Source organism: Tenrec ecaudatus, chromosome 2 (assembly GCF_050624435.1).
Source record: "Tenrec ecaudatus isolate mTenEca1 chromosome 2, mTenEca1.hap1, whole genome shotgun sequence".
NCBI lineage: Eukaryota > Metazoa > Chordata > Mammalia > Afrosoricida > Tenrecidae > Tenrec > Tenrec ecaudatus.
Window position 1 is genome coordinate 6,969,608 of NC_134531.1, and position 11,782 is coordinate 6,981,389.

General features: G+C 56.2%; 1 protein-coding gene and 1 long non-coding RNA gene across 3 annotated transcripts; one reads left to right on the forward strand and one right to left on the reverse strand.

The window, feature by feature from the left end:
* Positions 1–1,453: 1,453 nt before the first annotated feature.
* Positions 1,454–4,584, reverse strand: LOC142440694 (uncharacterized). Its single transcript, XR_012782886.1, has 3 exons — positions 4,212–4,584; positions 3,705–3,854; positions 1,454–1,862 (listed from the first exon to the last, which is right to left on the reverse strand). It is a non-coding gene; the product is annotated as an uncharacterized LOC142440694 (long non-coding RNA).
* Positions 4,585–4,937: 353 nt separating this feature from the next.
* IRX2 (iroquois homeobox 2) lies at positions 4,938–9,270 on the forward strand. 2 transcript variants are annotated; one of them, XM_075540858.1, is made up of 4 exons: positions 4,938–5,206; positions 6,348–6,753; positions 7,015–7,722; positions 8,452–9,270. In XM_075540858.1, exons 1-4 carry the CDS (start codon positions 4,958–4,960, stop codon positions 8,499–8,501), a joined length of 1,413 nt encoding a protein of 470 aa, XP_075396973.1. In that variant the 5' UTR covers positions 4,938–4,957; the 3' UTR covers positions 8,502–9,270. The 2 variants fall into 2 exon arrangements, with proteins under 2 accessions (XP_075396973.1, XP_075396972.1); XM_075540857.1 differs by having other exon boundaries at positions 7,015–9,270.
* Positions 9,271–11,782: the final 2,512 nt, after the last annotated feature.

Here is an 11,782-nt window from a genome sequence, read left to right on the forward strand (position 1 = left end):
GTAGGACCTGGAGACCAGACCCGGGTCTGGGGTCTGGTAGGGCTAGGACTCAGGAGGAGGAGTCAAAGGGAGCAGGGGAGCCAGCCTCCAGCAGGGCAGATGTCTGGTGGGGAAGAGGCAGACACTTTTAGCAAGGGGTCACTCCCAGTCCGGTGCCCAGAGAAACTTCAGGAAGCACTTTGGAGGGCATTGCATCCTATGGAGTCAGAGATGCTACCCCCCACCCCAATGTCAACCAGTGGGGCAGTTAGAACAGAAGAGACCCCAGGAGGCCTGGAACTAAAGAGGAAGAGCCAGGGCCCGCAGCAGATTAAGTGTGGCGCCGCGTGGGCGCGGGTCTTGGGATATTTGAGAAGTGTTTTCTGGTCCTGGCCATTTTGGACTCTGTGTCCCCTGGGAACTCACCCATGTCTCCTGGCGCAGTGGAGACCCCTCCAGGAGAACCCCGCCAGCCCCCTCTTATTCCAAGAAAGGGACCTCTGTCACGGGCCCTCCTCTTTCCGCAGTCACTGGAGCTCCTGGGTGCGCGTTTATTCCAGGGAAACGGTTATGGGACCCCGGAGCCTGTTTGAGCGCCTGGGAATCTCCTGCCTTCTGAAACTCACTTGGCGATCAACTCGCTCCTAGAAACTCAGACCAGGAAACGGGGAGACGAATATCTCATTACCACTTAAAAATTGTACAATCCCTAACGACGGCGCTTTTCACTGCTTTTCCCGCTTTGCCTCTAAAAGGAGAAAGTGCAAAAGTCAACTTTTCATTCCCCTCTCTCTTCCTTGCCTCTCTGCGCACACCCGGAGAGGAGCCCTGGATCCAAAGGGATGCTGTGCTCAGAATAGAACGAACTGATACATTGAAGCGATTTACATTTGCAAGTCTTTCTTATTTAATGGAACCTAGGTAAAATGTGCACGTATGTAATCGTCCTGACAAATACAATTGGCCCCCCACCCCAAAAAGTGTCCTTATGCACCCTGAAAACCCTTATAATCAGGCTGGAGGAGGGGAGAAAGAGAACAAAACAATGGGGTGCAGTGTCTGTTGTAGTGGAAAGGCTCCTAGATCTTTTACATGATTACATTTTCTATCTTAAGTAAACGGACCTTAGGAAGGGGTAGGTGGTATCAGACACCGCGATGTCTGCCCCTTCTCCACAGCTCAGGACCAGTACACTGGGGCCACAGGTGCCAGCGACGAGGTCGGCAGCCGCGGGCCACAGCGCCACCTCGCAGCCCGCACAGCACGCACGACTTTGGCCTCTTTGCCGACTTGCCTGCCCAGCGACTGAGAACCCCAAGACAAGGCCTTGTCCAGTGGTCGCCCGGGCAGCCTTTGCCGTGAGGTTGGTCCCAGAGATGACCTGGATCAGAGAAGCCCTTCCCTGTGACATTTCTCAGCTCAGCGTTAAAGACTCGTCCTGCGGCGCAAAAAAAGCAAGCAGAGCAGTGTAAACTCTTTTTTCCGCCTCGCTCTCTTAAAAAAAAAAATCATGTACACATGGGCGAGGCCTGGGTCCTTGTTAGAAGTGGCTACCCTTTCAGGACAGTTATCCATCCGTTGTTCCCTGCGGGCACGTCCATCCTCCCCCACTGCACCTCAGATGGCCACTGCAAAGTCGCAGAAGCAAAGTGTACAACCCCACGAGGGGGGTTCCAGAAGCTCAAACATCACCCTCCTCAGCGCCCCATCCCAGTCCAGGGTTAGCCAGTCCCTGCTCCAGGACCCGGCAGCCTTCTGTCCAAACGCCACCGTCCACTGTCCGCAGCCCTCGGATCTGCGCGAAGCTCCAGCCCTGGCGTGAGGCAAACCCAGGCCGCTCGGCACTCCGCAGCTTCATGGTCCCGTCCAAAGAGAAGAGGAATCTGTGTGAGGGGAAATTAGTTTTAAAACAGAGGTGATGGAAAGGGAAATGTAGGTCCAGCTTCCAGCGCCCTGGTACCGAGAGCAAGTTCGAATGTTCCCCAGGAGACGTTTTAATTTGCCATAGTTGCCACCAATAAAACCGGCATGGCGCGCGATTCCACCGTTTAATAGTGCAGAGTAGACGGTTTTATTAGGAGCAGGCAGCAGTATGGAAAATTTAGATTTCGGCGAAGGAGTTAATTGCTGGTGAGGGCGGGGGAAGGTAAGGGGGGAGCTGGGAGAGGGGAGTGTGACTACACACACACACACACACACACACACTCAAATCCAGCAATAAGACCTAGGGACACAAGGGCACAGTTCCCTGTGAAGCCTCCCGACAGCAGGGGACCCTCCAATGCCACATGGACTTGGCTGATTACATGTTTAATTGATGCCCAAATCCTCTGCACCCAGAGCCTACCTTCCACTTCAAATTCTGGGGATTTTTGTCAGAACTCTGGTTTTCTTTTCTTAGCCCCCCTCCGCCCCCAGGGGAGAGGAGCCCCCAATGCAAATGAAGACACCCAGAGGTGCTCTTTAGTCATGGAAATACCGGGCCTCACCTCCTGGTGGCAAAAATTACACCCTTCTTTCAGTTTTTATTTTGGCTTGTTTTCACTTAAATTATTCTGATTGAAAGCAACCTCAAAATGCTCCCATTTGATCTGTAGTAGTAAACGTGACCCAACATACTGTTCCCATGTGGAGCCTCCTTCCTCTTGCCTTCCCCAGAAGACCAAAGGGGCTGTTGAGGATGCAGCCAGCATGGCAGGTGTCTTCACCCCTTGCCTTCTTCCCTCCCTCCCTCCCTCTCTCCCTCATTCCTGGCTCTCTCTCTTGAATTCTGCCCCTGGGGGATAGAAAATGCAGTCAGGGAACCAAGAAAGAGCATCTTCCTGGGACCACAACAGGGTTGGGGGAAGGGGAAAAAGACCATCCAAAAGGAGAAGGGGGAGGAGCTCTGAGTGACCCTCAGTGTTTGGAAAGGCTTGGCAGGCCTATGGGGTGGAGTTCCAGTGGTGGCTGTGTGGTGGTCTTCCGAGGAGAGGAGGGGTGTGTGTGAATGGGCGTGGACAGTACATTGGGGATATTGAGGAAGGCAAGTGGTGAAGGGTGGGGGATGGGATTTTCAGGAGAGTAGGGGTCTATAAGGGTAGTGGTGTGTGGGGCAGGGGCAGTGGGGAGGACCCGCAGGGGCACTACCTGGGTCTCTGGGAATATCAAGCCCATTGGAAAACAAAACTGCCTTTGGTCACCAGTCCTCCTGACCTAGGGTGGCAACAAATTCATCCATCTGACTTGAGTCTTATGCCCAGGACACAGCCCCTACCCCGGGCATTGAGACTACTCAGGACCCATTCACTCTCTCCAAGGTGTCACCAGGAAAGCAGTATCTGAGGCTGCCCCACAAACTGGGTGGGAAGCTGTGTGCAAGAACCAGCAAACCTAGGCCCACCAGCCCTGGCTCTGAAGGATGCACTCCCCATCTGAGGTCCCCAGCTTCAAGGTCTCCAAGGACTAGGGAGACACCTGTTGGGTGAGTCCTGGACCCCACTGGACCAGATCCCAGCTCGGACCCCGCCCCCACACACCTACCTCCCCAAGGGTACCTTGAACCCCTTCCTAGTCCTCTCAGACCTGTACTACTAGCACTGCCTTCTGCAGGTCCCAGGGGGGGGGGGTGGGTGGGAGTCAGGTCCAAAGAACATGGGATGAGGGTGGGGGGTGAGGTTGAGGAACCTCAATGCCAAAATTGTCCCTTAGCCTCAGATCCCTGCTAGGCGCGACCCAAAAGTTACCTGAGCCACCTGTGCTGTCCACTTGGGCCCCTCCAGCTGCCTTCTGGCTCACAGGCAGAGGCGGCAGAGAAGATTCACCTCGAGCAGTCTGTCCCGTAGCAGTTGGGTCCCCGAATGTGTTGTCAACACGAATCCAAAGAAAGGCGTCATCTTATTAAAAATAAATGAAATCAAATGCAAACATGTCAGGTGGGCGGCTTCCTGGGCTAAGCGCGGTTGCGTGTTGCAAAGACGCTTCCAAGAGCGAAGTGGCCATCACGGAGAAGCCCCATGTCTTCTCTGCCCGCTCAGGGCACAAGCTCCCCCTCGGGCAACGCCAGACAGTTTGCCTGGAAGGCACCCCAAATCTGGCCTGCGGGGACACGCTGGGGGGCGCGGGACGACCGGCCGGCGACCGAACTCGCAGCCAGGCGAGGAGCTTCTGGGCCACGAGGTGGAGCCGGGCGAGCTCGGTGGAAGCGAAACCCACGTACTCCACCCCAAGGTGTCCCCGGCCTTGCCACCTACCCACGCCACTCCTCCTGCCTTCCTGGGCGCGTTCTGGGCCTGGGCGAGCAATCGCGGGAGCCTAGCTCCTCGGGGCGGAAAGGGGAGCCACCAGCGAGCGTCCCGCCATGGGGCCCATCGGGACCTGACTGCGGCGTCCTCTCCCGCGTCGGTGCGGGGGAGTGGGAGGAGGGGAGCGGCTGGGGGTAGCTGATTGGGAGGGGGAGCCCTCCGTGGGCAATCGGTGAGGTGGCGGCCGGGGTAGCGGGTGGGGGCGGTGGGAGTAGGCGGGAGTGCGAGGGGCTGCGCCCCGAAGTGCACCTAGTGGCCGGGTTTGGTGGCCGGGCCTCGGCCGCCAGGCTGGGGCTGAGCTCTAGGCGGCTGCGCCACAAAAGCCGGGCGTCCCTCCCCGCCGCCAGCCGCCCCTCCCCCACCGGCGTCCCGCCCCTCCCCCGGCCGGGGCCCGGCGGCGGCGGGAGCGGGAGGAGCGGGGAGGGGGCGGGCGCCCGAATATGCAGATGAGCGCGTGACGGACAGCTCGGCGTTCCAATGTCCCTCGGAAACTCGAGCGCTCCTTCCTCAACTCCTCACTCCCGACTCCGCACTCCCCCAAACCCCGACCGCCGGCCTGGCGCGCGGCTGCGCCCACCGGCTCCGCGCCGCCGCCGCCGCCCCGCCGCCCCGCGCCCCGGCCGGCCGTGGATGGAGGGCGCCGCGCGCCCTGCCCGCCGCTCGCCGTGACGCGGGCCCCGCGCCCCGCGCCCACCATGTCCTACCCACAGGGCTACCTGTACCAGGCGCCCGGCTCGCTGGCGCTCTACTCGTGCCCGGCGTACGGCGCGTCGGCGCTGGCGGCTCCGCGCAGCGAGGAGCTGGCCCGCTCCGCGTCGGGCTCGGCCTTCAGCCCCTACCCGGGCTCGGCGGCCTTCACGGCGCAAGCGGCCACCGGCTTCGGCAGCCCGCTGCAGTACTCGGTGGACGCGGCCGCCGCCGCCGCCGGCTTCCCGTCCTACATGGTAACCGCGCGGCGCCGGCCCGGCGGGCGGGAGCGGGACGCGGGGCGCGGGCGGAGGAGCGCGGCGGGAGCTGGGGACGGCGGGGACCCGCGGATCCCGGGCGGGAAGTCGCGTCCCGAGTAGCGTCAGGCTCCGGGACAGTTTCCCCGAAGAGCCTGGCAAGTGCGGCTCAGTCGGGCTTGTCCGGAGTTGTCCCCGCAGCTCGCCCGCTGCAGCCGGGTTAAGGGTCCCGAGCGCTTCGGCGCCGCTCTGGCCTGGTGGCGCTCGCTGGCTGCCGGCGCTGACTTTGCGGGCGGGATAGTGGCGAGCGGGGCGACAGCCGAAGGTCCCGCCGCGCCGCCAGGGCCAGCGGATCTCGGGTGGCGGGTGGACGCCCGGAGCCTCTGCCCTCTTAGCTGAGGCGGGTCTGCATTGCGAGCTACTTGCCACCGGCCAAGCGCTCCTGGGCTCCGCTGGTCGAGAGCGCAAAGACTGCCCCTGGACCCGGGGTGGAGCGGCGGCGGCACTGGGCGCTGACGGGACGCCTTTCGGAAGATCGAGGCCATTAATGGGAGTTGTCGCTGCTGCCCAGCGTCGCTGGAATTCGGGACGGCCTCAGATTGGGCTGGGGGGTGAGGGGGGGATGGAGGGGCCGAACACTTGGTCGACCCGACTGTCTCGAATTTAAACTTTAAAGGCTGAATTAAAATGCTAATTACCTAGTATTTGAAGCATTCGAAATGGTGACTGGCTTCTTCTGAGTTGCAAATTGGATTTGCGGAGTGTTAGGGCCCTGCATGGGGGTGCGGGGGCTCCAGAGTGATTTTTCAACCATATCAAGGAGGTGGGGGCTGGAGGAGGCTGCCGCTCAGGAAAGGTCCGTGGAAATTGAGCAACTACCTGTAGGCGCGACGCGCGCGCTGGGTCAGGGTGAGCTGGGGCGGAGTGGGCTAGGTCATTTTCTGAAAGTGAAATCGTTTAAGAATGGAAAGAGCGCCTTTCCGTTCAAAGGCTGGCCCCAGTGACCTGCGATCTTTCGTTTAGTTGGGGTTTGCAGTGCCGCTGTTTTGCCTTGGGGAGGGTTGCGTCAGCGTGGGAAAGGCGGCGGCAGGCGGGCGAGGGTCAACACGCGCCCCCCTCACCAAGTTCTTGTTGACTGCAGGGCGCGCCCTACGACGCGCACACGACCGGGATGACCGGCGCCCTCAGCTACCACCCGTATGGCAGCGCGGCCTACCCGTATCAACTCAATGACCCGGCCTACCGCAAGAACGCCACGCGGGACGCCACGGCCACGCTCAAGGCCTGGCTGAACGAGCACCGCAAGAACCCTTACCCCACCAAGGGCGAGAAGATCATGCTGGCCATCATCACCAAGATGACCCTCACGCAGGTCTCCACCTGGTTCGCCAACGCGCGCCGGCGCCTCAAGAAGGAGAACAAGATGACGTGGGCCCCGCGGAACAAAAGCGAGGACGAGGATGAGGAGGAGGGCGACGCGGCCCGCAGCAAGGAGGAGGGGGCAGACAAAGTGCAGGAGGGCACGGAGACGTCCGCGGAGGACGAAGGTGAGTGAGGTTGAGGCTGGCTGGGTTCTGCGGAACTTCCTTCGCACGCCCTGGGTGAGCTCCCAACACCCAGATCTGGCCTGTGCTCAGGCTCCCGGCCCCCTGTGGCCGGTGGGGCGCTTCCCAGGGAAGTCTCTCATCCCCCACCCAACTCGCGTCCCCCAACACGTGGTGGGCACTGGGGCAAGGTCAGGGGTTGCGGAGGAGCCTAGGGTGCCCCAGTTGTTCCCGGGAGTCATCCATCCTTCCCGCGCCCCGCAGGGATCAGCCTGCACGTCGACTCGCTCACGGATCACTCCTGCTCAGCGGAGTCGGACGCGGAGAAGCTGCCTTGCCGCGCAGGGGACCCTCTGTGCGAATCGGGCTCTGAGTGCAAGGACAAGTACGACGACCTGGAGGAGGAAGAGGACGAAGATGAGGAGGGCGAGCGGGACCTGGGGCCACCCAAGCCCGCGACCTCGTCACCGTTGACGGGGGTGGAAGCGCCGCTGCTGAGCCCCCCGCCCGAGGCCGCGCCCCGCGCTGGCGGCAAGGCGCCCCTGGGCAGCCGGACGTCGCCGGGCGCACCGCCGCCCGCCAGTAAACCCAAGCTGTGGTCGCTGGCGGAAATCGCCACGTCGGACCTCAAACAGCCGAGCTTGGGCCCAAGCTGCGGGCCGCCTACGCTGCCCTCGGCCGTGGCGCCTGCCTCGTCGGGGGCTCCGCCAGGTGGCTCGCCCTACTCGGCCTCGCCGCTGCTCGGCCGCCACCTCTACTACACATCGCCCTTCTATGGCAACTACACAAACTACGGGAACTTGAACGCGGCGCTGCAAAGCCAGGGCCTCCTGCGCTACAACTCGGCTGCAACGGCCCCTGGCGAGGCGCTGCACGCCGCCCCCAAGGCGGGCAGCGACGCGGGCAAGGCGGGCACACACCCGCTGGAGGCCCACTACCGGCCCCAGGGCGGCGGCTACGAGCCCAAGAAAGGTAGGCAGCCCGGGGCCCCCGGGGTCCTCGGGGAAGGCCAGCTCGCCGCGTCCCTAGTGAGAATCCGGGAGGAGGACATGTATGGGGCAAAGGAGCCTGTGGCCCTTCCAGGCCAAAAGGAAAAGATCTATCTAGAGAGGAAAAGCCCCGCATTTGACTTCGGGGTGTGGGGAGGTGGAAGGGGGTGACGCCAAAAGGGAGGCCAGAAGATAGTTCCGACTTCTTTCGGGAAGCAAACTGCACCCCTTTATTATTATCTCCGCGTTTCACTTCTTATTGAAAGGGCGATTACCGCCGCCGTGGCGATTGTCCACGGGAAGAATTTTACTTGTAGGCAACCCAAAGTGGCCACCACATGCAATTCACAGCTGGTGGCTCTGCCTGCTGTGTTTAAGGGCTTAAGATGGTACCTGTGTTGTTGGTCAGGTAGACTCCTAGCTAAGGCCCCTTTGGCTGGCAGCAAAGGAAATCTAGTTGTTTCCAGGGGCATGCCTTGTTTCCACCTGCTAGATACCCACTGTTGGGCTTTCTCTGCTCCTTGGCTCCTTGTCTCTGTGGCTTGCAGAAATCAGGTTGGAGCAGAGAACGCCCTAAACGGAAAAAGATGAGGGGAAATAGGAAATTGCAGGAATCAGTCTGCAAAGAGGGTTCTGGGAAGCGGGCTGGTGTGTGCTTGGCTTGGAGAGAGCTTGCTCTGGTGGGTTCTAACTGCACCCCCTCCCCTGACAGATGCCAGCGAGGGCTGCATGGTTGATGGGGGTGGCCAGTCCTACCTATAGAAGGCCCCTGCGCAGCAATAAAAGTAAGTGGGCACCTGGTGACTTTCAGGCACAGTTGCTTGGAAACTTGCTCCATGTGTATCTCCTGCTTTGGGCTCCTGGGGCTGGAGGACAGAGCTCTACCATCTTCCTACTCCAGTTTTCCCGGAAGGGAAGGAACAGAGAACATCCATTCTAATCTTCTAGAGTCTCTCCACTTTGTGCAGGTTCTCGCTTTAATTGAAATAGATGACCCGTAGTGCTGCTGTGTCCTCTTGGACAGAAAATAATGGAAAAGAGAAAAATAAAGATAACAACCTGGACATTTATTGGCAATTTAGAACTTTTATTTTTCTTTCTGGTGAGCTACTGTTAGAAAAACTCTGGCTGTCAAGACCCGCAGTCTTGAAGGCTGCGGGGTCAGATGGGGCCTTAATCTTCAAAACTCCTTTGCAAATGATTGTTATCAGGCTCAGTGCCCTGAGCCCAGTAGCACTAGCAGGACCCTGCCCCCAGATGGCTTGGCTGGAAGCAGTGTCTCCCTAGGTTGGTTCCTTTACAAAGAGGCAAAATGACAAATCACAGATCTTGACGATGGAAAGAAGCCCCCTGATCCCGTGGGTTGTTATTCCTTTAATAAAAGTCATAATGTGCTGCTGCTGGTGGTGGTGCTTCCGAACCGAAGGATTTGGGATGATTTAGTTTTTGTTTTGCTTTGTTTTCCCTTGGTCCACAGGTAGGTGTCACAATTGCTTTGAGAAATAAATAAATAAGTTCCATCCAAAAAAAAGCCAGCAAGCCAGCTTCCCAAGGTAATAAGTATATATAGATAGAAAAGCCACATCCAGATTCCCAACCCCGGATTGCATCTTGTGCCAGAGTCAATGAGAAGACGCCAAGAGTGCCACCAGGCCACTAGATGACTAGAACTGACTTTTCTTGGACATGTGTGACTTTGTGGACCTAGTCTAGCTTCTCCTATGTACCTGTGACTTTTGCAAACAAATCTGTCCTCCCTCTTACCCCCACCCCCAGCCCCACTTCCCCTCAGGATATATTCATCGCCACGGTATATATTCGATAGGTGTGATAGGATTGACTTGTACAATTTCTTTGTAAAAGCTGTACACAGTAGAAATAAAATGTGATTGAAGAACTTGAGTACTTAAGAAGTGGAGACAAATTTGATATTTATTTTTATAATGATATAAAGCTTCTAGTAATTTATGCAAGTTGTATTGCAATGGAATCTAAACTCTTTTTTTGTAAATAAATCCTGCCTGGTTTTTATTTGAACACTGCTGGTTATACAATCTTTGTTGGTTGTTTAACAAGGATTCTTTACTAATTTATATCTGAAATTGTAAATAAAAGCAGACTAGTCTACAACACTACTGCGTTTGGGGCTGGTTTTTTGTTATTATTGTTGTTTTTTGTTTTGATTTTGTATTCCCAGAAGAACGACTTGGGTAGGAAGCCCTCATTGTAATCCCAGGGGTGGTGGAATGGGGCCTCAGATCCTTCTATGAAACTAAGGAAAAATGCCTTCCAATGCAGAACATTTGAATACAAATGCCTGTCCAGAAAACAGTGTTTTCCGGGCTCTGGATATGCAAAGCACTTTTGAATGTAAATAAGAGCCTTAGGGTAATCCAATGAAGTTGACACCCCTCTGGGTTAGGATCGGGTCCTTTTTCTATTTCTATTGGACGCCGGCGATTCAAACCACTTTGATGTAGACTCAACTGAAAGGCTGCTGATAGCAGGGATAAGGCGCACGCACCCTTCCCAGCTTGCCTCTGAAGGACTGCTGGAGAGGAGGGTTTGGGGTTTGTTTGTTTTCAGTTTGAATTAGGCAAATCGGCGTGGATTATTCAAACAGAATAATTTCTTAATTCACCTTTTCTTACAACTCTCATCCACTCTAGATGATAATCTTGAGGGGTGGGGTGTGTGTGTGTGTGTGTGTGTGTGTGTGTGTGTGTGTGTAAGCCTGTTTTTTTTTTTCTTCAAGGTGGCTTGTTCCCTTGCCCTGGGGGCTTAAGAAAAGTTTAAACCACCTTCCACTCAGGCCTCTTTATTGCGTTACTCACTTTCTAATTACAGGACACGTCGGAAATTTGTAGTCAAGTAACCTTCTCCCTTTGATTCCAATCGTAAATGCAACAGTCCCGTCATTTAAATTTTCAGCACCATTATGTGGCTATCCATATCATATAATTTCGGGAAAGAAACACGCACTCATTTATTTCCTCTGCAAAGATAAATTGAGTGAATATAACTTACGGTTATAAAACAAGAATAATAGCTTCTCAGATTGCCCTTTAATCAATCATACACTTATTTTTCAAGAGGCTCATCTATTTTATTCCGTGATTAATAACGGTGCCACATGAGAGCATTATTGGATCCCAGCGGGGGGTGGGGGGCAGATCCTGGATGCTTTTAGCTGCTCTAGAATGGTCAGTTGGGGTTCATTATGGCCTGATATTGAACAATTTATAAAATCTTGTCTAAACATCTGCCAGCTCCAATCAGCCGATGTGTCTGAGGTCCTGGACCAGTTGATACTGAGAAACGAATCTCTCTCGGTGGTTTTTGTGCTGTGGAGATGTGTGGCCTTTTGCTGGTGTCTTGTGAGAAAGGGCAGTTGAAAGTAATCTTAGGGTACTTGGGAATGGGACCGCTCACTGGACACTGAGCCAGGCAGCTGGGGAGGGGGATCTGTGGTTGATTTCTTAGTGTAGAGAACAGGGGAAATACGAAGTTTGAAGGCTTTCCGAAGGTTTTAGTTTTACTCTTACTTCATACTTTCTTTTTTTTGCTTTTGAGGCCAAGAACACTTGGAGATCAGGCATAACAATCTTGGCGGTGAGGATATCTTTTTTCTCTCTCTCCAGCCCTGCCTCCCTTAGTCATAGAAATGGAAGCGGAGCTAGCCTCCAATGTAGAGGACTGAATTTTCCCGGTGAGGTGGGGGGGCGGGTTGGGGGAGTGGAGGCTGCATCTCTTTACTAGTGTGTCTGAAACAATCCAACTCCAGGATCCAGTGAAGTGTTAAAACAAAACAAAAACTAGCGCCCCGCTTGTTTCCTTGTTTGTACTAGAGGTGTAAAAGCGCGGCAGAATTCCTGTAAAGATAACGCACTCCACCCCACCGGATTTTGGATTACAACGGGAAGAGTTAAGTTCTTGACTCTGATTAACATTAGCCCCTTGGCAGGAGACAGCTGGCAGCCACATCTCCATCAGCTGTGATAGTCCCACCTTCACGGGTTTTTTTGTTTTGCTTTTTGAGGACT

What these genes read in the sequence shown, in the direction of transcription:
- IRX2 (XM_075540857.1), top strand. Translation starts at nt 4,958, where the DNA reads ATGTCCTACCCACAGGGCTACCTGTACCAGGCGCCCGGCTCGCTGGCG. An exon ending in CCGGCTTCCCGTCCTACATG is followed by an intron (nt 5,207 to 6,347) that starts GTAACCGCGCGG and finishes TGTTGACTGCAG; the next exon opens with GGCGCGCCCTACGACGCGCA. An exon ending in GACGTCCGCGGAGGACGAAG is followed by an intron (nt 6,754 to 7,014) that starts GTGAGTGAGGTT and finishes CGCGCCCCGCAG; the next exon opens with GGATCAGCCTGCACGTCGAC.